The 27163-nt window shown below is 42.0% G+C and overlaps 3 protein-coding genes across 4 annotated transcripts; all 3 read right to left on the bottom strand.

Moving 5' to 3' along the window:
- Window positions 1–2858: 2858 nt before the first annotated feature.
- Window positions 2859–5091, bottom strand: LOC310958880 (tripartite motif-containing protein 16-like). The gene has a single exon (XM_083930023.1). It carries the CDS (start codon window positions 5074–5076, stop codon window positions 3412–3414), a length of 1665 nt encoding a protein of 554 aa, XP_083786149.1. The 5' UTR covers window positions 5077–5091; the 3' UTR covers window positions 2859–3411.
- Window positions 5092–7204: 2113 nt separating this feature from the next.
- Window positions 7205–12378, bottom strand: LOC310958544 (uncharacterized protein; the record flags this gene model as incomplete). The annotated part of the gene is made up of 3 exons (XM_083929521.1): window positions 7205–8902; window positions 8994–9082; window positions 10722–12378. 3 exons carry the CDS (start codon window positions 12376–12378, stop codon window positions 7205–7207), a joined length of 3444 nt encoding a protein of 1147 aa, XP_083785647.1.
- Window positions 12379–13994: 1616 nt separating this feature from the next.
- On the bottom strand, window positions 13995–26869 carry LOC310958879 (GRAM domain-containing protein 2B-like). 2 transcript variants are annotated; one of them, XM_083930022.1, is made up of 15 exons: window positions 26792–26869; window positions 26335–26503; window positions 25915–26037; window positions 24396–24483; window positions 24238–24307; window positions 24053–24156; window positions 22344–22439; window positions 22182–22253; window positions 20140–20220; window positions 19895–20006; window positions 19388–19504; window positions 16693–16765; window positions 16441–16545; window positions 16233–16317; window positions 13995–14821 (listed from the first exon to the last, which is right to left on the bottom strand). In XM_083930022.1, the coding sequence occupies exons 2-15, from the start codon at window positions 26412–26414 to the stop codon at window positions 14783–14785; spliced, it is 1245 nt and encodes a 414-aa protein (XP_083786148.1). In that variant the 5' UTR covers window positions 26415–26503; window positions 26792–26869; the 3' UTR covers window positions 13995–14782. The 2 variants fall into 2 exon arrangements, with proteins under 2 accessions (XP_083786148.1, XP_083786147.1); XM_083930021.1 differs by lacking the exon at window positions 26792–26869 and having other exon boundaries at window positions 26335–26536.
- Window positions 26870–27163: the final 294 nt, after the last annotated feature.

Below are 27163 nucleotides of genomic sequence, written 5' to 3' on the forward strand. Positions count from 1 at the left end.
ATATAAATGCATAAATGATGTGTTTCTTTTTAAGGTTCCTGTCTCTTTGTGTTTGTTTTTGTCTTTTTTTTTTGCAGCTTTTTGAATTAAATCTCTAAAAAGCTGCAAACAAAAAGGAGAAACAAGCATAAATGCATATATATATATATATATATATATATATATATATATATATATGTATATGCATTTGATTTCAGCTCTTGAAAATAGCATTAAAATCATTTTACTGGTGGAAAGAAATCCAAAGAAGTGGTTTCCAGATATATTGATGTAATACTGTGCCAGTACACAATAAGTGTGTTCTGTGCGTTTTTATGTTGTGTTTATGGTGTGTGTGTGTGTGTGTGTGTGTGTGTGTGTGTGTGTGTGTGTGTGTGTGTGTGTGTGTGTGTGTGTGTGTGTGTGTGTGTGTGTGTGTGTGTGTGTGTGTGTGTGTGTGTGTGTTGACTTTGTTGTGAAATAAACATCCAGATAACAGATTTCTTTTTTTTATAGATGCACAAAATCTGTTTCTCTTTAAGGTTCCTGTGTCTTTGTGTTTGTTTTTCATCTTGGCTTTCTTCTGTATTAACCGCCATAACATATGAGTCATATTCACATTACTATACATACTATTATAGTTACTGATACTCTTTGGCTGCTTGCATCTCTGGAAGTGTCTGTCTTTGTCTCTGTCTCTGTCCATCTGTCTGTCTTTGTCTCTCTCTGTCTGTCTTTGTGTCTGTCTTTGTCTCTGTCTCTGTCCATCTGTCTGTCTTTGTCTCTCTCTGTCTGTCTTTGTCTCTCTCTGTCTGTCTTTGTGTCTGTCTTTGTCTCTGTCTCTGTCTGTCTTTGTGTCTGTCTTTGTCTCTGTCTCTGTCCATCTGTCTGTCTTTGTCTCTCTCTGTCTGTCTTTGTCTCTCTCTGTCTGTCTTTGTGTCTGTCTTTGTCTCTGTCTCTGTCCATCTGTCTGTCTTTGTCTCTCTCTGTCTGTCTTTGTCTCTCTCTGTCTGTCTTTGTGTCTGTCTTTGTCTCTCTCTGTCTGTCTTTGTCTCTCTCTCTGTCTGTCTTTGTGTCTGTCTTTGTCTCTGTCCATCTGTCTGTCTGTCTCTCTCTCTGTCTGTCTTTGTGTCTGTCTTTGTCTCTCTCTCTCTGTGTGTCTCTCTCTCTCTGTCTGTCTTTGTGTCTCTCTGTCTGTCTTTCTCTCTCTCTGTCCATCTGTCTGTCTTTCCTCTCTTTCTCTCTCCTTCTCTTCCTCTCTCCGGTGCAGACAGATGTCCGTCCTCCACAGAGCTGGGTCTGTCTGACGTTCCTGTCTGTTATAGTGAAGGTTTTCGTCTCCACCGTACTCTACGGGGGAATTGTTGGGTCTCTGTAAATGATAAATAAGTCAGAGAGTGTGGTCTTTACCTACTCTGTAAAGTGTCCTGAGATAACTTTTGACATCTGTCTGCACCGGAGACAGGAAGAGAAGGAGAGAGAGAGAGAGAGAGACAGACACATTTTTACCCTAACATCAATATTCATATTAATATCTTTAAGCTGCGTTAATTCAGCAACAAAGACAGAACAAACGCAAACATCAGGAAGTTGTAAAACCAATAAGGAGAAAAGAGAGAAATATAAAAGAAAGTGTTCTCGTGTTGTAATATTCATGTCATATTTCATTATATTTGTACAGAGTGTCAAACTCAAGGACATCATTAAGTATATAATGTATATTTTAAAGCGTAATGAATCATTAAAAACATACAGTAGTTGAATAAACGTAGATGTTACAAAAATTAAATATATTTTCTCCGTTTTGGATAAGACTGGAATTTAATCTAACAATCCTGATCGTGTTAAACTGTTAAAAAAATACCAAAAAACTTGTGTTTTAATAAAATCTTTTAATGTTTATAAATGTGAAAACATATAAGAGCTGTAGTTTATGATTGTGTTTGTTATAGATTACATTTGATCTACAAAAGAGGAGAAAACAGTGAAAAATATCACCCATCCTGAGATCTTAGACCCAAAGGAGACATCATCAAATGTATTTCTTTATTCCAGACGATTCAAAACACAATAATATTACAAATGTACATTAATGTCAGAGTTACAGACCACAGTATATGAGTGATCAGTGACACATGAGCACATTTGATATCAGAATCATGATTATGAGATAAAAAGTCATAATAATGAGATAAAAAGTCGTAATAATGAGATAAAAAGTCGTAATAATGAGATAAAAAGTTGTAATAATTAGATAAAAAGTCGTAATAATGAGATAAAAAGTCGTAATAATGAGATAAAAAGTCATAATAATGAGATAAAAAGTCATAATAATGAGATAAAAAGTCATAATAATGAGATAAAAAGTCGTAATAATGAGATAAAAAGTCGTAATAATGAGATAAAAAGACATAATAATGAGATAAAAAGTCATAATAATGAGATAAAAAGTCATGATTATGAGATAAAAAAGTCATAATGAGATAAAAAGTTTAAATTAAGAGATAAAAAGTTGTAATAATGAGATAAAAAGTTGTAATAATGACATAAAAAGTCATAATAATGACATAAAAGTTTAAATAATGAGATAAAAAGTCATAATAATGAGATAAAAGTCATAATAATGAGATAAACGTCATAATAATGAGATAAAAAGTCATAATAATGAGATAAAAGTCATAATAATGAGATAAAAAGTCATAATAATGAGATAAAAGTCATAATAATGAGATAAAAAGTCATAATAATGAGATAAAAAGTCATAATAATGAGATAAAAAGTCATAATAATGAGATAAAAAGTCATAATAATGAGATAAAAATCATAATAATGAGATAAAAAGTCATAATAATGAGATAAAAAGTCATAATAATAATGAGATAAAAAGTCAAAATGAGACACAATAATATTACAAATGTACATTAATGTCAGAGTTACAGACCACAGTATATGAGTGATCAGTGACACATGAGCACAGTCGATGTTCCTGGTGATTGCCATCTTGTGGACAGTTCTTGATATAGGCAGTGCTGAAGTACAGGTCCTGAACTCTTCTGTTACTTTGATCGAGAAAAAGAAACAACAACACACAAATGCATCAATATAAATCACATATTCAGACATTTAGAGCACACACAAGTTTCCATTTTCATGCAGAGAAATGTGAGTTCAGGTGAAGAACACACATCATCGTGAGCAGTGATTTAGCCTCCGTGGCTAAACAGACGCAGGAAGGAGCGCCACCTAAAGACACTCAAACATTTACACAACAACTCAAGACAAGATGTCAAAGTCCCGCCCACAATGTTTGATTGACAGCTGATCTGTGTGCAGCCGAGGCGTGAAAAGAAAAATCAGCTCTCAGCAACAAACGTGGAGAGAAAATAGGTTTGAGGATTAAAACTCAGGATTTAACCATTAAATTACTTCTGTCTATTTGAGTTTACACAACTCAGCAGTGGCTCCAAACATATAACAAAGACAAAGTCCAGCACAGAGAGGCTGAGTGAATGTGGTCTGGACTCTGTGGAGGAGAGTCATGGTTTCAGAGACGCTGTAGAAGGACAGAACACCTGCACTGTGATCCAGGTACACTCCGACTCTGGAGGACGGAGGACCTGAGACGGGAGTTGAGACTTTGTTGTGCTCAAAGAAATAACTGTTGATGTCGTTGTTACAACATAACGCCCAAGAGTTTTCATTTCCTCCAAATGTCTCTGCTCTGCTCATATTCTTGTATGCGACTGCTACAAAAACTCCTCCTCTCCACTCCACCTCCCAGTAACAACGTCCAGTCAGACTCTCTCTACTCAGGACCTGAGGATATCCAATGAATCTGTCTGTGTGATCAGAATAAGACTGTTCTTCACTCATGTATGTTGCTTTTCTGTTCCCCTCAGATAATAACAGACATTTGTTTGCTGTGTTTGGATCCAGTGTGATTTCACGTGAGTATCTTAAGAAGTCAGCTCTGGTCTTGGGCTCTGCTCGTGGATTTGACGGTGAAACATCCACTTCAGTCACAGTCAGTGAGACGTTTGTCCATTTCTCTCTCAGGACGTCCTGTAGTGTCTCTGTGACTTCTGACACAGCCGCCGTCACGTCCTCAAAGTGTCTCAGAGGACGGATCTTGAAGCTGGATGTAGATTCAGTGAGTGGAGACAGTGAGGTGTAGCTGTGGAGAAACTGGGTGTGATCCTCTGTATGTGAGAGTTGCACCAGCTCAGCGTCTTTCCTCTTCAGCTCAGTGATCTCCTGCTCCAGCTCCTCCTGAAGCTCTTTGACTCGACTCACTTCAGTTTCCTGCTGGGATCTGACCTGCTGCTTCACATCAGAGCTTCTTTTCTTCATGAGACGGATCAGCTGGCTGAAGCTCTTCTGGCTGTCCTCCACTGCTTTATCAGCAGAGCGGTTGATGGCCTCCACCTGCTGCTGAAGCAGCTTCACATCTTTCTCTCTGTCCTGGATCCTCTGCTGGATGTTTAGTCGACTCCCCTCTAGCTCTCTCTGCCTCTCGCTCCTTTCTGCTGCAGCTGAGACTGTGTCGTGGCCTTTATGTTCGTCATCAAGGCAGAGGTAGCAGATACACTGCTGATCAGTACGGCAGAACATCTTCATCACCTCATCGTGACGAGAGCAGATGTTCTCCTGCAGCTTCTTGGAGGGCTCCACCAGCTTGTGTTTCTTTAAAGCAGCTACGTTGTAATGAAGCTGCAGGTGTTCCTCACAATAAGAGGCCAGACAGAAGAGACAGGACTTGAGGGCTTTGAGTTTCCTCCCAGTGCAGACATCACACCCCACATCCTCAGGTCCAGCATAGCAGCGATCATCAGGAGCAGCTTGGAGTCCAGTCTTCTTCAGTTCCTCCACTATAACTGCTAACATGGTGTTTTTCAGCAGGGCAGGCCTCGGTGTGAAGCTCTGCCTGCACTGAGGGCAGCTGTGTGTTTTCTTCCCCTCCTCTTCATCCCAGTAGCTTTTAATACAGTTCATGCAGTAGCTGTGTCCACAGGGAATAGCCACCGGATCCTTCAGTAGATCCAGACAGATGGAACAAGAGAAGGTTTCCCGGTCCAGCTGAACTCCTTTCTGCGCCATTTCACCTCTCAGTGCCGACGCCTGTGTGAGTTTCTCTTCCCCAGAAGTGAAACTAGTCTGAGCTCTGATCTCAACAACAGGTGTGTGTGCAGTGGGTGGGGCTTGTCAGCTCCTGCACGTCACCACCATGTTGGTTCCACCCATTTTCAAAGTGTAGATCTGAAGGGGAGGGAACCAGGAAATAAGTGGAGTTCAGAGTGGAGCTGGCTGTGTTTCAGAGCAGGAGGAGGAGGGAGGCGTTATCAAGCTGTGTTCACTCCAGGAAGAGGAGCGGCTCTGTCAGTCTGAACTCTGCTGCGTGTCGTCCTCTCTCTCTCACATGTTTCCTGTCAATCTTCAGCTATTAAAGGCATGAAAAGGCCTCACCTTGGTAGCAGAGTTTGACCGTTCCCAATTTGAAGCCTCCTACACAGCTGTTTCTGTTTCATGTAATGACTGTTTCAGCCCACATGTGAAATGTAGTGATCATTAGCACCTGTTTGGAATAATTGGGTGATCAGACACCTGACTATAATCCTACAAAATCCCTGAATTTGTGCAGGTGTACCAATAAGAATTGATGCTGGTTGATGGCAAAGGGTAGTAACACCAAATATCGATTTGATTTACATTTTTCTTTTCTTCGCTCACTTTGCATTTTGCAAATTGATAATAATAAACAATTGTTTATATTTTTGAAAGCATTCTTGGTTTAGAGTTTTTTTCACACCTGTCTGAAAGTTTTGCAGAGTAATGTATTTCCTTTGGTTTGGACTGAAAAGGCTGGATTTTAATCCATTATTTTAAAAACAATCTAACAATCCTGATCGTGTTAATGTCTGAAAAATACCAAAAAACTTGTGTTTTAATAAAATCTTTTAATGTTTACAAATGTGAATACATATAAGAGCTGTAGTTTATGATTATGTTTGTTATAGATTACATTTGATCTACAAAAGAGGAGAAAACAGTGAAAAATATCACCCATCCTGAGATCTTAGACCCAAAGGAGACATCATCAAATGTCTTTCTTTATTCCAGACGATTCAAAACACAATAATATTACAAATATACATTAATGTCAGAGTTACAGACCACAGTATATGAGTGATCAGTGACACATGAGCACATTTGATATCATAATCATAATAATGAGATAAAAAGTCATAATAATGAGATAAAAAGTCGTAATAATGAGATAAAAAGTCATAATAATGAGATAAAAAGTCGTAATAATGAGATAAAAAGTCAAAATAATGAGATAAAAAGTCATAATAATGAGATAAAAAGTCATAATAATGAGATAAAAAGTCGTAATAATGAGATAAAAAGTCAAAATAATGAGATAAAAAGTCATAATAATGAGATAAAAAGTCAAAATAATGAGATAAAAAGTCATAATAATGAGATAAAAAGTCGTAATAATGAGATAAAAAGTCGTAATAATGAGATAAAAAGTCAAAATAATGAGATAAAAAGTTAAAATTATGAAATAAAAAGTCTAAATTAGGAGATAAAAATCATAATAATGAGAAAAAAAGTCATAATAATGAGATAAAAAATCATAATAATGAGATAAAAAGTCATAATAATGAGATAAAAAGTCAAAATGAGACACAATAATATTACAAATGTACATTAATGTCAGAGTTACAGACCACAGTATATGAGTGATCAGTGACACATGAGCACAGTGGATGTTCCTGGTGATTGCCATCTTGTGGACAGTTCTTGATATAGGCAGTGCTGAAGTACAGGTCCTGAACTCTTCTGTTACTTTGATCGAGAAAAAGAAACAACAACACACAAATGCATCAATATAAATCACATATTCAGACATTTAGAGCACACACAAGTTTCCATTTTCATGCAGAGAAATGTGAGTTCAGGTGAAGAACACACATCATCGTGAGCAGTGATTTAGCCTCCGTGGCTAAACAGACGCAGGAAGGAGCGCCACCTAAAGACACTCAAACATTTACACAACAACTCAAGACAAGACGTCAAAGTCCCGCCCACAATGTTTGATTGACAGCTGATCTGTGTGCAGCCGAGGCGTGACAAGAAAAATCAGCTCTCAGCAACAAACGTGGAGAGAAAATAGGTTTGAGGATTAAAACTCAGGATTTAACCATTAAATTACTTCTGACTATTTTAGTTTACACAATTCAGCAGCAACGTCTCCAAAAATATAATAACAAAGACGAAGTCCAGCACAGAGAGGCTGAGTGAATGTGGTCTGGACTCTGTGGAGGAGAGTCATGGTTTCAGAGACGCTGTAGAAGGACAGAACACCTGCACTGTGATCCAGGTACACTCCGACTCTGGAGGACCGAGGACCTGAGACGGGAGTTTGGACTTTGTTGTGATAAAAGAAATAACTGTTGTTGTCGTTGTTACAATATAACGCCCAAGAGTTTTCATTGTGTCCAAATCTCTCTGCTCTGCTCATATTCTTGTATGCGACTGCTACAGAAACGTCTCCTCTCCACTCCACCTCCCAGTAACAACGTCCAGTCAGACTCTCTCTACTCAGGACCTGATGATATCCAGTGAATCTGTCTGGGTGATCAGAATAAGACTGTTCTTCCCTCATGTATGTTGCTTTTCTGTTCCCCTCAGATAACAACAGATGTTTCTCTGCTGTGTTTGGATCCAATGTGATTTCACATGCATATCTTAAGAAGTCAGCTCTGGTCTTGGGCTCTGCTCGTGGATCTGACGGTAAAACATCCACTTCAGTCCCAGTCAGTGAGACGTTTGTCCAGTTCTCTCTCAGGACGTCCTGTAGTTTCTCTGTGACTTCTGACACAGCCGCCGTCACGTCCTCAAAGTGTCTCAGAGGACGGATCTTGAAGCTGGATGTAGATTCAGTGAGTGGAGACAGTGAGGTGTAGCTGTGGAGAAAATGGTTGTGATCCTCTGTGTGTGAGAGTTGCACCAGCTCAGCGTCTTTCCTCTTCAGCTCAGTGATCTCCTGCTCCAGCTCCTCCTGAAGCTCTTTGACTCGACTCACTTCAGTTTCCTGCTGGGATCTGACCTGCTGCTTCACATCGGAGCTTCTTTTCTCCATGAGACGGATCAGCTCGCTGAAGCTCTTCTGGCTGTCCTCCACTGCTTTATCAGCAGAGCGGTTGATGGCCTCCACCTCCTGCTGAAGCAGCTTCACATCTTTCTCTCTGTCCTGGATCCTCTGCTGGATGTTTAGTCGACTCCCCTCCAGCTCTCTCTGCCTCTCGCTCCTCTCTGCTGCAGCTGAGACTGTGTCGTGGCCTTTGTGTTCGTCCATAACGCACACAAGACAGATACACTGCTGATCAGTACGGCAGAACATCTTCCTCACCTCATCGTGACGAGAGCAGATGTTCTCCTGCAGCTTCTTGGAGGGCTCCACCAGCTTGTGTTTCTTTAAAGCAGCTACGTTGTAATGAAGCTGCAGGTGTTCCTCACAATAAGAGACCAGACAGACGAGACAGGACTTGAGGGCTTTGAGTTTCCTCCCAGTGCAGACATCACACCCCACATCCTCAGGTCCAGCATAGCAGCGATCATCAGGAGCAGCTTGGAGTCCACTCTTCTTCAGTTCCTCCACTAAAACTGCTAACATGGTGTTTTTCAGCAGGGCAGGCCTCGGTGTGAAGCTCTGCCTGCACTGAGGGCAGCTGTGTGTTTTCTTCCCCTCCTCTTCATCCCAGTAGCTTTTAATACAGTTCATGCAGTAGCTGTGTCCACAGGGAATAGCCACCGGGTCCTTCAGTAGATCCAGACAGATGGAACAAGAGAAAGTTTCCCGGTCCAGCTGAACTCCTTTCTGCGCCATTTCACCTCTCAGTGCCAACGCCTGTGTGAGTTTCTCTTCCTCAGCAGTGAAACTAGTCTGAGCTCTGATCTCAACAACAGGTGTGTGTGCAGTGGGTGGGGCTTGTCAGCTCCTGCACGTCACCACCATGTTGGTTCCACCCATTTTCAAAGTGTAGATCTGAAGGGGAGGGAACCAGGAAATAAGTGGAGTTCAGAGTGGAGCTGGCTGTGTTTCAGAGCAGGAGGAGGAGGGAGGGGTTATCAAGCTGTGTTCACTCCAGGAAGAGGAGCGGCTCTGTCAGTCTGAACTCTGCTGCGTGTCGTCCTCTCTCTCTCACATGTTTCCTGTCAATCTTCAGCTATTAAAGGCATGAAAAGGCCTCACCTTGGTAGCAGAGTTTGACTGTTCCCAATTTGAAGCCTCCTACACAGCTGTTTCTGTTTCATGTAATGACTGTTTCAGCCCACATGTAAATTGAGTGATCATTAGCACCTGTTTGGAGTAATTGGGTGATCAGACACCTGACTATAATCCTACAAAATCCATGAATTTGTGCAGGTGTACCGATAAGAATTGATGCTGGTTGATGGCAAAGGGTAGTAACACCAAATATCGATTTGAGTTATATTTTTCTTTTCTTCGCTCACTTTGCATTTTGCAAATTGATAATAATAAACAATTGTTTATATTTTTGAAAGCATTCTTGGTTTAGAGTTTTTTTCACACCTGTCTAAAAGTTTTGCAGAGTAATGTATTTCCTTTGGTTTGGACTGAAAAGGCTGGATTTTAATCCATTATTTGTAAAAACAATCTAACAATCCTGATCGTGTTAATGTCTGAAAAATACCAAAAACCTTGTGTTTTAACAAAATCCTTTAATGTTTACAAATGTGAATACATATAAGAGCTGTAGTTTATGATTATGTTTGTTATAGATTACATTTGATCTACAAAAGAGGAGAAAACAGTGAAAAATATCACCCATCCTGAGATCTTAGACCCAAAGGAGACATCATCAAATGTCTTTCTTTATTCCAGACGATTCAAAACACAATAATATTAAAAATGTACATTAATGTCAGAGTTACAGACCACAGTATATGAGTGATCAGTGACACATGAGCACATTTGATATCATAATCATGATTATGAGATAGAAAATCATAATAATGAGAAAAAGTCATAATAATGAGATAAAAAGTCATAATAATGAGATAAAAAGTCATAATAATGAGATAAAAAGTCATAATAATGAGATAAAAGTCATAATAATGAGATAAAAAGTCATAATAATGAGATAAAAAGTCAAAATGAGACACAATAATATTACAAATGTACATTAATGTCAGAGTTACAGACCACAGTATATGAGTGATCAGTGACACATGAGCACAGTGGATGTTCCTGGTGATTGCCATCTTGTGGACAGTTCTTGATATAGGCAGTGCTGAAGTACAGGTCCTGAACTCTTCTGTTACTTTGATCGAGAAAAAGAAACAACAACACACAAATGCATCAATATAAATCACATATTCAGACATTTAGAGCACACACAAGTTTCCATTTTCATGCAGAGAAATGTGAGTTCAGGTGAAGAACACACATCATCGTGAGCAGTGATTTAGCCTCCGTGGCTAAACAGACGCAGGAAGGAGCGCCACCTAAAGACACTCAAACATTTACACAACAACTCAAGACAAGACGTCAAAGTCCCGCCCACAATGTTTGATTGACAGCTGATCTGTGTGCAGCCGAGGCGTGACAAGAAAAATCAGCTCTGAGCAACAAACGTGGAGAGAAAATAGGTTTGAGGATTAAAACTCAGGATTTAACCATTAAATTACTTCTGACTATTTGAGTTTACACAACTCAGCAGCAGAGCCTCCAAAATCATGAAAAAGACAAAGTCCAGCATAGAGAGGCTGAGTGAATGTGGTCTGGACTCTGTGGAGGAGAGTCATGGTTTCAGAGACTCTGTAGAAGGACAGAACACCTGCACTGTGATCCAGGTACACTCCGACTCTGGAGGACAGAGGACCTGAGACGGGAGTTTGGACTTTGTTGTGCTCAAAGATATAACTGTTGTTGTCCCAGATGTTACCACATAACACCCAAGAGTTTTCATTGTTTCCAAATGTCTCTGCTCTGCTCGTATTCTTGTATGCGACTGCTACAGAAACGTCTCGTCTCCACTCCACCTCCCAGTAACAACGTCCAGTCAGACTCTCTCTACTCAGGACCTGAGGCCATACAATGAATCTGTTTGTGTGATCAGAATAAGACTGTTCTTCACTCATGTATGTTGCTTTTCTGTTCCCCTCAGATAATAACAGATGTTTCTCTGCTGTGTTTGGATCCAGTGTGATTTCACGTGAGTATCTTAAGAAGTCAGCTCTGGTCTCGGGCTCTGCTCGTGGATCTGACAGTAAAACATCCACTTCAGTCACAGTCAGTGAGACGTTTGTCCATTTCTCTCTCAGGACGTCCTGTAGTTTCTCTGTGACTTCTGACACAGCCGCCATCACGCCCTCAAAGTGTCTCAGAGGACGGATCTTGAAGCTGGATGTAGATTCAGTGAGTGGAGACAGTGAGGTGTAGCTGTGGAGAAACTGGTTGTGATCCTCTGTGTGTGAGAGCTGCACCAGCTCAGCGTCTTTCCTCTTCAGCTCAGTGATCTCCTGCTCCAGCTCCTCCTGAAGCTCTTTGACTCGACTCACTTCAGTTTCCTGCTGGGATCTGACCTGCTGCTTCACATCGGAGCGCCTTTTCTTCATGAGACGGATCAGCTCGCTGAAGCTCTTCTGGCTGTCCTCCACTGCTTTATCAGCAGAGCGGTTGATGGCCTCCACCTCCTGCTGAAGCAGCTTCACATCTTTCTCTCTGTCCTGGATCCTCTGCTGGATGTTTAGTCGACTCCCCTCCAGCTCTCTCTGCCTCTCGCTCCTCTCTGCTGCAGCTGAGACTGTGTCGTGGCCTTTATGTTGGTCCACAGAGCAGAGGTAGCAGATACACTGCTGATCAGTACGGCAGAACATCTTCATCACCTCATCGTGACGAGAGCAGATGTTCTCCTGCAGCTTCTTGGAGGGCTCCACCAGCTTGTGTTTCTTTAAAGCAGCTACGTTGTAATGAAGCTGCAGGTGTTCCTCACAATAAGAGACCAGACAGACGAGACAGGACTTGAGGGCTTTGAGTTTCCTCCCAGTGCAGACATCACACCCCGCATCCTCAGGTCCAGCATAGCAGCGATCATCAGGAGCAGCTTGGAGTCCACTCTTCTTCAGTTCCTCCACTAAAACTGCTAACATGGTGTTTTTCAGCAGGGCAGGCCTCGGTGTGAAGCTCTGCCTGCACTGAGGGCAGCTCTGTGTTTTCTTCCCCTCCTCTTCATCCCAGTAGCTTTTAATACAGTTCATGCAGTAGCTGTGTCCACAGGGAATAGTCACCGGATCCTTCAGTAGATCCAGACAGATGGAACAAGAGAAGGTTTCCCGGTCCAGCTGAACTCCTTTCTGCGCCATTTCACCTCTCAGTGCCGACGCCTGTGTGAGTTTCTCTTCCTAAGAGGTGAAACTAGTCTGAGCTCTGATCTCAACAACAGGTGTGTGTGCAGTGGGTGGGGCTTGTCAGCTCCTGCACGTCACCACCATGTTGGTTCCACCCATTTTCAAAGTGTAGATCTGAAGGGGAGGGAACAAGGAAATAAGTGGAGTTCAGAGTGGAGCTGGCTGTGTTTCAGAGCAGGAGGAGGAGGGAGGCGTTATCAAGCTGTGTTCACTCCAGGAAGAGGAGCGGCTCTGTCAGTCTGAACTCTGCTGCGTGTCGTCCTCTCTCTCTCTCTCTCTCTCTCTCTCTCAGTCCCAGCCTGGTCCTGGTCCTGGTCCTGGTCCAGTCCCAGCCTGGTCAGATGCGTACATGAACTGATGAAGCCTCTTGGATGAGAGGTGAAACGTCTTCCTAGACAAACAACCAAGTCCAGTTGCTTTTGACTGAAATTGCTTTGAGGATGTTTTAAGAAAGTAATTTGACCTGTATTAGATTCTTTTTTGCCATAAAAACCAGTAAGATCTCTGAAACAAGAATACGTTGAAAAGAAACATGCGTGACTTTGGAAATGAAACCACACAGAGCCCTCATGATGTCTGGAGTTTGTTACTTCCTGAAGGAGGCGAACTGAAAAGACAGACTATGTAAAGACACAGCGACATCTAGTGCATTTCTTTGGTATAACACATCTCATCTCTTCTCATCTTCAGCCTCTTATCCGAGGTCGTGTTGCGGGGGCAGCAGCTTTAGCAGGGGACCCCAAACTTCCCTTTCCCGGGCCACATTAACCAGCTCTAACTGGGGGATCCTGAGGCGTTCCCAGGCCAGTGTGGAGATCTAATCTCTCCACCTGGTCCTGGGTCTTCCCCGAGGCCTCCTCCCAGCTGGACGTGCCTGGAACACCCCCCTAGGGATGATCCTGAACCACCTCAACTGGCCCTAAACCCAACTGTAGAGCTGTTTCAACACATTTTTCAGTAAGATATTAGTGACTCACAATGTGCTCTACCAAACAGGCTGAGCACAAGTAAAGCGAATACGCGTTCTTCCACTGCTGCAGACGGGTGTTATGTATTCAGTTGTATTGGTTTTGCATTCATTTGTTTAGGCTCTGTGCGACCTGACTCCCCATCTCGGATGTCAGGATGCCGATCTCTGTGTCGGAGAAGTTTCTTTTCTTCCCAGCGTTTCTCCTCTCCGTGTTTGACCTCAGTGGGCGAGGCCTCCGAACCCGTAATATTTAAGGGCAGAACATGTTAATGACGATCGAATTCAGCCGCCGCATTTATCAAGGCCCGCTCATTCGTACGCTGAGATCGGTCAGATACGAATGGTTCCTAAATCACGCGATGGTCCTGTCCTGCGACCAATTCTGCGCTCAGATCTGCGTCCGTTTTCACGCAAGATTGATAAATGAGGGCCACTGCGCTCTACCAAACAGGCTGAGCACAAGTAAAGGGAATACGCGCTCTTCCACCGCTGCAGACGGGTGTTATGTATTCGGTTCTGTTGGTTTTGCATTCATTTGTGTAGGCTCTGTGCGACCTGACTCCCCACAGAAGAAGAAAACACAAATTCAGTTCAACAGAAACAGGATGAGAAACATTTATTTCACGACTGCCACACATAAAAGTTAACATTTAAAAGGCACAGTCTGTGATCTAAATGTAAACAAACCACCAACCACCACTCTTTTCTCTGCCGCCCCTGAAATGATGGACAAGCCTTTAAATACACAAACACTCGACAGGAACAATAACTCTGTGGAAATGTACAGGACACTTTAACAATTAGAATCAGCTGAGAAGCTCTTCAGTGATGCGCGGGTTAAAAAGTACAGATTGGGCCTCATTTACAATCAAAATTGGACTTTGTCACTAAGCAAACGTGTCCTCGCATAAGCCCTGCAGCTGCGTTTCTATCTTCAGATGGTGCCTGTAAATGTCGTTAAAAGGTATCGTACAAACATCCCAATCTGAGCCATTTATTACATGACATAAATATAATTTATCTGCAATTTAGTTCTAACAGAAAAACACACAAACAGCAAAAGTTGACCTTTTAGGAATAGTTTGGAAAACAATGAAATATGACCTTTTTTTAAAAAAACAAACAAAAACCCCACTAGTGTGAAATGAAAAATAAAAGCTATAAAAGATAAATACTGCCTAAACTTCACTAACACTAACACGCTGCTTCAGTTTGCCCTCCAGCACAACATTTGGTTTAGAAAGCTATTATTGCACAATTTAAGTCCAAGTCCACACAAGTTTTAAGAAGCTTTCTGTATGAGCCGTCTCTGCTTTGGCAACACATCTTTTACCAAAATCTGATCTCTGCTTTTTCCAATTTAAAAAAAGGGAAAGATCCAAGTCTTCTTTAAGTCTCTTCAAGTAGCTTCCGAAGGCTTCTTTGAATCTAGGATTTAAAAAACATGAAGGACATCTGAAAACACGCTCAAATAACAAATATGAAACTGTATTTGTTGTCTTGACGAGAGTGAGACGAGAAGATCAATACCACTCTTGATACCTGTCCATGAATGTGAAGCTACAGCTGGTTAGCGTAGCATAGCTTAGCTTAGCCTAGCATAAAGACACGGAACAGCTAGCCTGGCTTTGTCCGTAGGTGAAAAATCAGCTCGTGTTTCACAATGAGCTAACAAAAGTAAATAAGTGAACGTCTTAGTTCTCGTACATCCTTAACTGTTATTGGCCGTCTCCAAGACACATCCGGTCCTTTTCGCGGTGCTTTTCCGGAGTGCTCGCCACCGAAGCGCGGAGTAGAAAATAATTTACGCACTTCAAAAAATCTACAAGTGACATTTCATACATGTACGTAGTCCTTAACGTGTCTAATTTAAATACTAAAATGACTTGAGGTGGCGTTCACTGAAAATGTAAATAAAAACACTTTTACTGCATCATTTGGTCAGAACGCGGCTAGCTGTTTCCCCGATTCCAGTCTTTATGCTAAGCTAACCGTCTCCTGTCTCCAGATCTATCATACAGACATGAGGTTGGTATTGATATTTTAACCCTCCTGTCGCCCTCAAATTTGACTAACACCATTTATTCTAGGGGTCAATTTTAATTTGTAGCAATTTAAACATCTGGAAAATGATCATAATCAATGTGTGACTCACGTTAAGTCGGGTACTTTATGTTTTTATTTAACAGAATGAAAAATATCACTGATGTTAAACTGCATGGAGGGATTTCTGTGTGTGTGTTTTAAAGTAACTCTGTTATTTTAAGTGCTATTTTGTGTTATTTGTAACATCTGGAATGAAAGTAACGTCCGTTATCAAGAACAGCAGCATGAATTTGACCTCATATAATATTTGAATTGTAAAATAAACAATAATAATAATGATTAAATCATCCAGATGATCAAACTGACCCAAAGGAACAATAAAAAAATATATATAATCGTGCCAATTTTAGGTTTTTTATGAGTCGTCCCCATAAAATTAGGAAAAGTCATAAATATAAAGCAAAAAAACACAAAAAGATGTCATTATTTAGAGATGTTAAACATTAAATGGGGTCAAATTGACCCTTGGGAGAACAGGAGGGTTAATTAAGCAAAAAAAAAAACTCCATTTCACCACTGTAACCAAATTAAAAATTCATTTTATGGCACCACGCTGTTTGCCACCTTACATGCCGGCTAATATCTGCACTTGGTTTATCAGTGTTTAGTGTTTTTTTCATGTCTGCAAAATCAGTTCAAAACATTACGTTGTGTGATGTGACAGATATTAAGCTACTGAACAGAACATGAAAGACACATGTGACGATATTCGCTGTGCAAAAACTGAACAAACCTTTTCTAGCTTGAACAAGTTCGAAGACAGTTCTCCAAATATCTCAGCATTCACTTCGTCCTGCGGCCGGTGACTCAGCGCATTTCTGCAACGACACGTGCACTGAAATAATTAACCGAGCAATGTGTGAAGTTGCACCACGTCATCGGTTCATCGGAGGCTCTCTGACACCAATAACACCTCAGTTACACGAGAATCCAGCTCTTACTCATTACGGACGTGTTGCCCCATGGACACCAACGAGTTCAAGCGATGCTCAAGAGCCACGATTTTGAAAGCCATGTAACAGGAGGACAAGACGAGGACACTGACTCTGTGAAGAGACACAATAAAACACACGATGACACGTCAAACACACAGGACAGTTGCTAACACGCCCTAAATAGTTACTGATTAATCCGACAAGCGTGCTGTCAGTCTGTGCCGAGTCTCGTATTCCACATAATGAACGGGGACTCACAGGAACAGATAGATGAGCAGGATGGTGTTTAAGGACACGGGCTGTGAGGGTTTATCCGTGAGCTGTGGAGACCCTACAGGGAACAAGAAGAAGAGGAAAATATGGATTTAGTAGATGCTAGTAGAGGCAAAATAAATGAGCCGCAACATTAAAGGAATATTTTGTTTTCATGCATTAGCTTTTGTTTAACCCTCCTGTTCTCCTAAGGGTCAATCTGACCCCATTTAATGTTTAACATCTTTAAATAACGACGTCTTTTTGTGTTTTTTTGCTTTATATTTATGACTTTTCCTCATTTTATGGGGACAAATCATAAAAAACCTAAAATTGGCATGATTATATATATTTGTACTTGTGGCATCGGTGTTCCTTTGGGTCAGTTTGATAATCTGGATGATTTAATCATTATTATTATTGTTTATTTTAATATTCAAATATAATATGAGGTCAAATTCATGCTGCTGTCCTTGATAACGGACGTCACTTTCATTCCAGATGTTACAAATAACACAAAATAGCACTTAAAATAACAGACTTACTTTAAAACACACACACAGAAATCCCTCCATGCAGTTTAACATCAGTGATATTTTTCATTTTGTTAAATAAAAACATAAAGTACCCGACTTCACCTGAGTCACACATTGATTATGATCATTTTCCAGATGTTGAAATTGCTAAAGGTCAAATTGACCCTTAGAATAAATGGTGTTAGTCAAATTTGAGGGCAACAGGAGGGTTAAAATCTACAGCTTATGATCCAAACACAATGCAGAATAAGCTGTATATAAATAAAATCAAAATGCATATTTTTAACAACATTAAACCCAAACATATGTTTTTAGCCATTTTCATGTTTTTACGCGTTTCATGTTGTTGCAGTCAATTTGTAGCTTCGCTTAGTTTAGCAAAGAGTCGTGAAACCGGGGGAAACAGTTAGCCTAGCTCTGTCGGTTATATCTCGTTTGTGTCTTTTTTCATAAAGAAGGCCGGGTCTGCTGTCGGCTCTAAGCTCGTCACCCTGGAGGAGGTGGTGGAGCACAGGACGCAAAACTGCTGGTGATCATGGACGATGTCTCCCATCCCCTCCATGAAACCCTGGAGGAGCTTCAGAGCAGCTTCAGCAGCAGACTCATTCAACCTTATTCAACCTTGCTGCTCAAAGAACGGCACAGGAAACAGTTCCTACCTGCTGCCGTCAGACTCTACGACGCTGCACAGCAACGCTCAGGGAATAAACTCATACTACTCAAAGTGACCTATCACTGACATGCACCTTATCTCACTTGCACATTAAAATCCACATTGCAGATTGTAATATAGTGTTTTATCTGCGATACTGTACTTCTATTTTATTCTATTTTATTGTTGTTCATATTTTGTATTTTATATTTTATCTTATTTTTAGTATTTCTGATTGCTTTGTACCGCTGCTACGATGACCTCATTTCCCCTCTGGGATAAATAAAGTTATCTATCTATCTAAGTGTGAAAAAGACATATTGTGGTTCACCAGGGAGTTAAATAAACTTTGGACGGATTCAGACTAGCTGTTTCCTCCTGTATCCAGTGTTTATGCTAAGCTAAGCTAAGCTAAGCTAAGCTAAGCGTTTGCCGGCAGTAGATTTGTTTTTGCTGTACAGACACGAGAGTGGTATCGGTTTTCTCATCTAACCCTCAGCAATCGAGTATTTTAGTGTTGCTTTCGTCAACGAAAATGATGACGAAATATCTATATCTATCACGTGACGAAAACTAGACGAGACGAAACGAAAATGCTGGGCATGTGACGATGACTAAGAAGAAATATATAAAGCAATTTCGTTGACGAAAACGAGACGAAATAAGGTTGTTTCGTCTCGTTTAGTCACGTTATTATTATTATTATTATTTTGAAGTTTCTCTCCCAGTCTCGCGTCTGGGCGACGTCACTTCCTCAATCCCCACACGCGCATTATTTAGATCCTGAAGCTGCAGCTGCTGTTGGTCACAGTTAACGTTAGATTTAGGGTTAGCGACAACTTAGGTAAGTCAAGACATAACGTAACGATGATTTCTGTTTTAGAAAGCTCATGCGACATGAGGCTACAGTTAATGTGTCGGGTTTTAACGCTAGCTTAAGACGTTAGCCACTGGAGCTAAGAACGTGTGTGTGTGTGTGTGTGTGTGTGTGTGTGTGTGTGTGTGTGTGTGTGTGTGTGTGTGTTTTTAGTTCCCACCTGACTCACTTTATAAGTGCACTTAACTTCCCCTTGTCGGCCAAATACTTTCTCTAGTTTTGTTTTTCACACTGAACTGAATTTAGCATCAACATGAATTGGATTACTTCTTCTAGACCTGTACATGCTGTAAACTAAAGATATGTGCATGTAAACTAAAGATATCTGCATGTAAACTATAGATACCTGCATGGGTTTGGCTAAAAGAAAATGTTGGTTTCGTCAATACTACTGGGGACTTTTATTATATTGATTAAATATAACTGCATTACTAAAAAGAGACTAATATACAATTTTCTTTGACTAAAACTAGACTAAAAGTAAAACAGGCCGTCAAAAACAACACTAGAGTATTTTCCAAACTATTCCTTTAAAGATGCGTTGATTACACAGTTCATAAGTGATATTTTTACTCTGAATTTCTCCTGAAACAACAAAGTGATAACCCGGCGTTCGTTCATGCAGTATTGAACTACCGTTCTTCAGGGCAGCCCCGTGTTTCAGGCTGGGACTCTGGAGGTGGACGTCGGCGTGGACCGAAACCTCTCTGCTCTTCACTGCGCTCAGAAAAGTGTCCGGGAGGCCGCCGAAGTCTGCTCGAATAAACACAAGAGAACCTGTGACTCCGGCTGCCCCCACAGTAAATACTACTTATAGACTCAGCGACGTCTTTACAGAAGCGCTCTCTGTTCGCTTGCAAGATTAAAACAAAGCTGACGATAAAGGCTTAATGTGTTCTTCATCGTTCCATGGGATCGTCTCTGTCTTCGCTATAACACCAAACAATGGTTCACATTTCACTTGGCTTCACTCCAGCTATTTGCAAACTAAAGCCGGTCTGAGCCGCAGCGACACTTGACACCGTAAGCACATCTGAAGAGAAGAGAAACACCAGCAAAGTGTGTACAGTAGATTCAGTTAAGTGCACAGTAGCTCTGTAGAAGTCAGAGGGACACAAAGAGAGATGAGGACGGAGCACGAACCAGTTATTTTGTCGTAATCCGGAGTTTGAGAGCCGGAGCTGCTGCTCTCCATCATTTCCTGACGTCTTTGTTGCACGACCCCGTCAAGGTCGGAGAAGTCTGCAGAAAAGTCCTGCGGTGCACGTACAGGGACATATACAATGGGTACCACATACAGAGAGGGGATTGTATAACATAGGTTTCATCACAATGGAAATTACAAAACAATAAATACATCCTTTACAACAACAAGAAACACAACTGACCAGAGGAAGCGATGAAGGGCATTTCACTCTGAAGCTGTTTTCACAGGAGGAGACGACGGGGCTGCTACAAGTCTTCTCCACCTGGCATCACGGCGTACGCACATTAGGGTGTAGAAGACGATGTTTTCAAAGCAGGATTCATAGTTTTTGATACTTTTCAGCAGCAGAACAAGCTACAAACACTGAGACATGCCTTATAAAGTCGCCTTTTTAGACATCCAGCAGACATTTAGCAACATTTATATTAATTTCAGGCGTGTTTCTGGGCCTGTGATGGAACAAAGTCTCATATTCACTCTCTTTTGGTTCAGTTTTGCTCTCCATCGACTCCCGAGAGAACTATCGGTCTGTTTAGCTGCTAAAAGTTCCACATTGTTCACCAAGAAATTACCTTTTTACACTAAAATTAGCACATACAGTTTTTTTTAAACACAGGGAAAAACACTAAAGACGGAGATAAGCTCCTTTGCTAGTGGACGAGTTTGCCTTTTGTTGTTGTTCTGTTTTCTTCCTGGTGCCAAACACGGTTGGTGAACGGTACAGAGCGGCATGCAGGCCAGAGATAATGTTACAGAGGTTACTTCTTCTCTATATCTCTTACTTATTCAGCTTTTCCAAATTCGGTGTTGCATAATTTGCTTAGGGGCTAGCGGTAGTGGTTAGCACTGTCACCTCACAGCGAGAAGGTCCCTGGTTTGAATCCCGGCTGGGGTCCTTCTGTGTGGAGTTTGCATGTTGTCCCCGTGTCTGCGTGGGTTTTCTCCGGGTTCTCCGGTTTCCTCCCACAGTCCAAAGACGTGCAGGTGTTCGGTTCATTGATGACTCTAAATCCCCCGTAGGTGTGAATGGTTGTCTGTCTCTGTTCGTCTCTATGTGTCCTGTGATAGACTGGCGTCCTGTCCAGGGTGGACCCCGCCTCACGCCCGATGTCAGCTGGGATCGGCTCCAGCCCCCCGCGACCCCGACAGGGACAAGCGGTTGAAGATGAATGAATGAATGAATGATAATTTGCTTGGATGGAGACGGACGGAATTTGTGTCCGAGATGTCAAAGAAGTCAGTGACGGAGCACAGTGGGTGCTGTGTTGTGTTGTCTTTGATTGGCCGATACGCAAACGTCAGGCATGAAAATCGATATCAGAAAGGAAAAAAATGGTCTCACAACATCTCTAGCAGCGGGTTGTCTTAGCTTAGCATAAAGAGTGGAAACAGCTAGCCCGGTTCTGCCTGGGAAAAAGGATAATCTGCTACAGGATCACAAATATTACGGAAGCTCCACAGAGTCAAACCGTACATAAATTTTATTTCCTCGGTTTCTCGAAATAACAAGTTCATTTTAATCTGTTTTCTCGAAAAACAATATAATTTTAATCTGTTTTTGATCTGTTTTCTCATGATAACAAGTTCATTTTAATCGGTTTTCTCGTGATAATAAGTTCATTTTAATCCGTTTAGGAAAAATAAAAATGTAAAATGAAATAAAATGTATCTACGTATGACCCTTTAGGGCTTCCGTAAAATATAGTGTTGTTTTCTTCATACAAAAACTGAGAAATCGTCACACACACACTGTCGCAGCAGCTGAATTCTCGCAATAACACAAGATCGTGTGAGGATCGCAGATCGGCCAATCGGCGCCCTGTGAGGAGCTACAGGTAGTTGAGGGGGGAGCGGGAGGTGACGACGGCATCCAATCCCCTGAACCTGCCGTTTCCTTAACAGTGCAGAGTCTAAAGCGTTTTTAACAAATGTTATATGTGCCTGTTGATGAAGCCAGGACAGCCGTTTCCCTGTGCCTTTATGCTAAGCTAAGCTAAGCTAAGCTAGCCGGCTGCTGACGCTGGCTTCAAATTCGGGGACGCAGTAAACCGCGAATGTTTAAAATTTGCGTTTAAATGATTAATCAGCTATCGAAATAGTAGTCGAGTCATTTTCTGTTGATGGTTTTCTCTCATTTCCACCAGATTTTCACACCACGATAAAAACAGAAAGCACTTAAATTCAATCCGCCCAAATAAGAGTTTAACAGAAAGTGTCATTTACCTCCAGGTGAGCGCAGATGGACTTCAGGAGTTTGTAGGTGGTGTTTCGAGAGAGGAAGGACACGAACACATGCTGGAAGAAAAACAGGATTTATTTTAATTTAGAGGTACTTTCATGTTCATGTCAAAAAAGGTCAAATATGTAAACCGACAGTGTTCTTACCTGATCACTCGTAGTTTCAATCACGAGGGCGTTTGGCACTAATATTGCAGTTTTAGTCTTTTTGATGAAGGTCACAGACACCGCAGGGATCGAAATCTGGAGACACAAAACACGAGAAAATGTATTTAAACAAAAACATCTCATCTCATCTTCAGCCTCTTATCCGGGGTCGGGTCGCGGGGGCAGCAGCTTTAGCAGGGGACCCCAAACTTCCCTTTCCCGGGCCACATTAACCAGCTCTAACTGGGGGATCCCGAGGCGTTCCCAGGCCAGTGTGGAGATATAATCTCTCCACCTGGTCCTGGGTCTTCCCCGAGGCCTCCTCCCAGCTGGACGTGCCTGGAACACCTCCCTAGGGAGGCGCCCAGGGTTCATCCTTACTAGATGATCCTGAACCACCTCAACTGGCTCCTTTCAACGCAAAGGAGCAGCGGCTCTACTCCGAGTTCCTCACGGATGCTGAACTTCTCCCCCTCTCTCTAAGGGAGACTCCAGACCCCCTCCTGAGGAAACACATTTCGGACGCTTGTACCCGCGACCTCGTTCTTTCAGGCATGACCCAGCTTTCATGACCACAGGTGAGGGCAGGGACGAAGACTGACCGGTAGATCCAGAGCTTTGCCTTCCTCAACTCTCTTTTGGTCACAACGGTGCGGTAAACAAAAACAACTGCACACCAAAAAGCTCTTGTTGCATTTATTTCAATTCAATTCAATATTATTTAAAGTGCCAAATCATAACAAAAGTTATCTCAAGACACTGTACACAGAGTACACTCAACAATTCCCCCATGAGCAGCAACAAGTCCCACTATCTTTAATAAAAGTAGTGATAATTGTTATACACAGTATTAATCCAGAAATCTTGTGAACACAGTGGCAATGAAAACCTCCCTTCCCTATAATAACATCACTAAGAAAGGTAAATGAATAGTAATTAGTTAGTAATCATCTAACGTTTGTCCTTATTTAAATACATATATAGGAGTATACTTTCTACATAAAGTATATTTGAGAAAATATACTTGAACTTTACTCAAATTTACTTAATAAAATGAACTTCCTCGTATATACACACACTACCTTTTAGGGCGCCCTCACACTGTCTATCCGTACCGTGCCCAAACACGTTCCACGGGTAAAGTCTAGTTCGTTTGACCAGTATGAGTGCAACAGTACCGCGCGTAGGAGCGGTACTCTTGCCGTCCACGGCCCGTTTGGGAGACGTGGGCTTTTGTAAAGCACGTTTGCACATGTACGAGTATGTGTACGAGCACGAGGCCTACGGCGGCTCTGAGGTCATTTCCTGTGCGCCCGTTGGGACATAGAAAAAAGAAGGAGGGACCATGCGCGGACATTTCGAACAATGGCGGTGAAAGGTTCACGTTGGTGTGATGCGGAGGTGGAGTGTTTACTGCAGATTTGGTCGATGAAAAGATTCAAAAACAGTCGACAAGACGCACAAAAACTCTGAGGTCTATGGAAAGATCTGGAAACAAAGCCACGCATCGCCATGACGTCATCAATGCGTGTGACGGGTTACGACGTGATGACGTATAGGCAGCAAGAAGCATTCTCCGAGGCCCAGGTAGTGTGAGTACAAACGGGCCTGGAGGGGGGGACAAGGACCCTAAAGCACGGGGCACGGGACGGACGGACAGTGTGAGTGCATCCATAAAACATTAATGACAGTTCCACATCATACTGTACCTTTGTGTCTCTGCCGAAGACCTTGGAGTGGAAACAGACCCAGTTATCAGAGACGAACATTTTGCCCTGGTATAAAATGTCTCTCTGCAGGGCACACGTGTAGCCTGTCGGCACAAACAGCACTTAGTAACATTGTGTTTTGATATGATTTGCTTCTTCATGTGAACGTGGAATCTGAAACGTACTTTGTCTGAGGAGCTCGTCTTTGCTGATCTCCTTGAACAACTTGTGATACTGAGTGTTCGTCTTTGATAACTGAAAAAAAGAAACATTTTTATTTGGGTGAGAAACTGCACAAAGTTGTCAAAATGTATCCAGAAGTTTGGATTAAGCTTGTGCGTACGTGCGCGGGGTGGGCTTTCTTCCTCTCAGACTTTGTCTCGCAGTCGCTCGGACTCGGCGCTGGTGAAAGCTGCTCCGCGGGTTTCAACCTGACGGATAAAAAAGGTCATGTTTACCTTAAGGTGACACCTGAGGAGGAGGAGGAGGGGGACGCGGGACAGTTACAGCGTAATAACTCGTGATCCAAACATGAATCTCATAACGGCTGCTGCTGACACGGCAACGGCCGAGTCTGTCAACAGCACTTTGGTCATGCAGGTGCACAGTAGTTAGTGCTGTCTGATGAATCCAGTTTAAGCTACAATATGATTTAATTTTCTTGTTTTCTTTAGTTTTCTTTAGGGTGTCACTTAAGTTATACTTTTCAATTCTGGTTTACACGTTAACACTTCCAAATATTAAGATTACAGAGTTTTTTTATAATTTAGATCAACGATTAGTTTTAAAGCCACAAAAGCACATATGTGCGATTCCACTTGGTTTTCTTAATGAAAAGTCATGTTTACCTTGTGTATGTGTGCCTGTTTATGCCTAACTTTGCAATTTTATTCTCGTTCATATGCTCTCAGAGAGACGACCTGTTTCAATAAAGGATTAAATACATGGAAATCTACATCTACCGATTATTTTCTCGACTATTTGTTAGAAAATAGTGTCATCAATTCAAAGTGATGTCTTCAAATGTCTTGTTTTTAAATAAAATGACTGAAAACAGACACCAAACAACAGAATATGACTTCAGAGACACATACAAGACACAAAACAGGTGCAAAACATCGATAACAACACACAAAAAGGCTAAAAATCGACTTAAAATGACTGAAAACAGACACTAAACAAACAAATATGACTTCACAGACACCCAACAGACACGAAACTACAATAACAACACAAAAAGTTAATAAAAATTAACATAAAATAACCAGGAAGAGACACAGAATTACTGAAAATAGACACAAAGCAACCGAAAAGCACTTAAGAAACACAAAACAGAGGCAAAACAACGATAACAACACACAAAAACACTAAAATGGACTTTAGATGACCAGAAAGAGACGCAAAATGACTGAAAACAGACACCAAACAACCAAATATGACTTCAGAAACACAAAACTGACACAAAACAACGATAACAACACACAAAAGGAATACAAAATTACATAAAATGAGCAGGAAGAGACACAAAATGACTGAAAACAGACACCAAACAACCAAACATACTGTGAATTCATAGACACACAACGACAAAGACACAAAATGGATACAAATAGATGTAAAACAACGAAAGAGACACAAAACAAAGACACAAAATAGATTAAAAAATAATAATAATAAGTGCATAACCACTAAAAGAGGCTAAGGTAGACTGAGTTAAGGTGTCTCTTACATGTCTGTGCCCATTGTCCCATAAACCGTCCATGCAAACAAAGATGTATCAGCTGATCTTTGATGTAATAGTTGTTATATTCGGTTTATTAGAGGAGCAGCCACTCCAGAGGACAACAGAAGCCCCTCCTCACCTCAGGCCGGCGGGTTTCTTCCTGCTCTCCGGGGGCTCTGCCTCTGTGTCCGGACCCTGGAGGTCTGCAGGTGACCCACCCGGCCTCCTCTGTCTCCTCTCCCCTCCATGGTCCACCTCGAACCTGCACACGCGTCACACAGAGACACCATTATGTCTTTTGCACGCACAGGACAACATGCCAAACATGTCTTGACAGGTTATCTGCAGGTTATGCATAAATTGAACAAAGCAAAGTTTAGGGATCTGGGTGTTAATGAGCCCTTTCTGCGCTCCAGCCTGTGCCACGTACGCGCCGCACGCGTCTATTCAGGGTGAAGGCTTTAATCCAAACGCACGGGATGCAAATGCAAATAACCAGAATGCATCAGGGCCTGGAGAAGCTACCGGGGCCCTTCCTCTCCATCTGATCCAGACTTACGTCGGCCGATTCCCACGGGAGTTGGGAAGTTGCTCCGGGGTGGATAGCGGGGTCAGAGGTCCGTCCGCCTGCTCCGTCATCAGTACCGCGTCTTTGGGTAGTTCATATCTTACGCGTGCGTCCGCTCCATCGGTGCCAATCCCCCCCAAAAAGCAGAAGCTCCAGGAAGCTTTTGGCACAGAAAGTTTTCTTTCATGGGAGATCGGATCGGCGGACCGAGAAGCCCGGCAGAGGAGGAGCCGGGAAAGGGGGAGGGCGCATCAGGGAGCAAACATCAGGAACAAGAGGAGCCGGCTGTGACTCCTGCTGCAGCTGTTTGGGTCATAACTGCACTCGTGCGTAAAGACTGAAGCCCCACATGCTTTGGAGCAGAGACATTTGTTTAAATTATTGTTGGACTTGTTTAAAATGCTTTTTGAAACTGCAGACATGCATGTTGTGACAGAGTGTATCTGACCCAGACTTCCAGCAGAGGGCAGCAGACACCAGGTGACGTCAGGTCCGCAGGCTCAGGTGTGTTTTACCCTCGTGTGACCCTGAAAGGTGCAGGAAGGAGACACAAGTGAGAGGTGTTATTCTGGGCTACTTTACTTTTGTTTATTTAGTTTAAGAAGGGACATTAAAGGCACATACATTAACACGAGTCCAACATGTTTTAACAATACAAGCTCAGTTTCATCTGCAGTCCCTGACGGGGTGATGGCATTACAAGATAACGCATAACAGGACAGAGAAAGACATAATGACTTAAAAAATAGACACAAAACAACCAAATATGACTTTACACACAAAACAGACACACACAATTAATAAAATGGACCTAAAATGA

This window comes from Echiichthys vipera (assembly GCF_963691815.1).
Source record: "Echiichthys vipera genome assembly, chromosome: 16".
Taxonomy (NCBI): Eukaryota; Metazoa; Chordata; class Actinopteri; order Perciformes; family Trachinidae; genus Echiichthys; species Echiichthys vipera.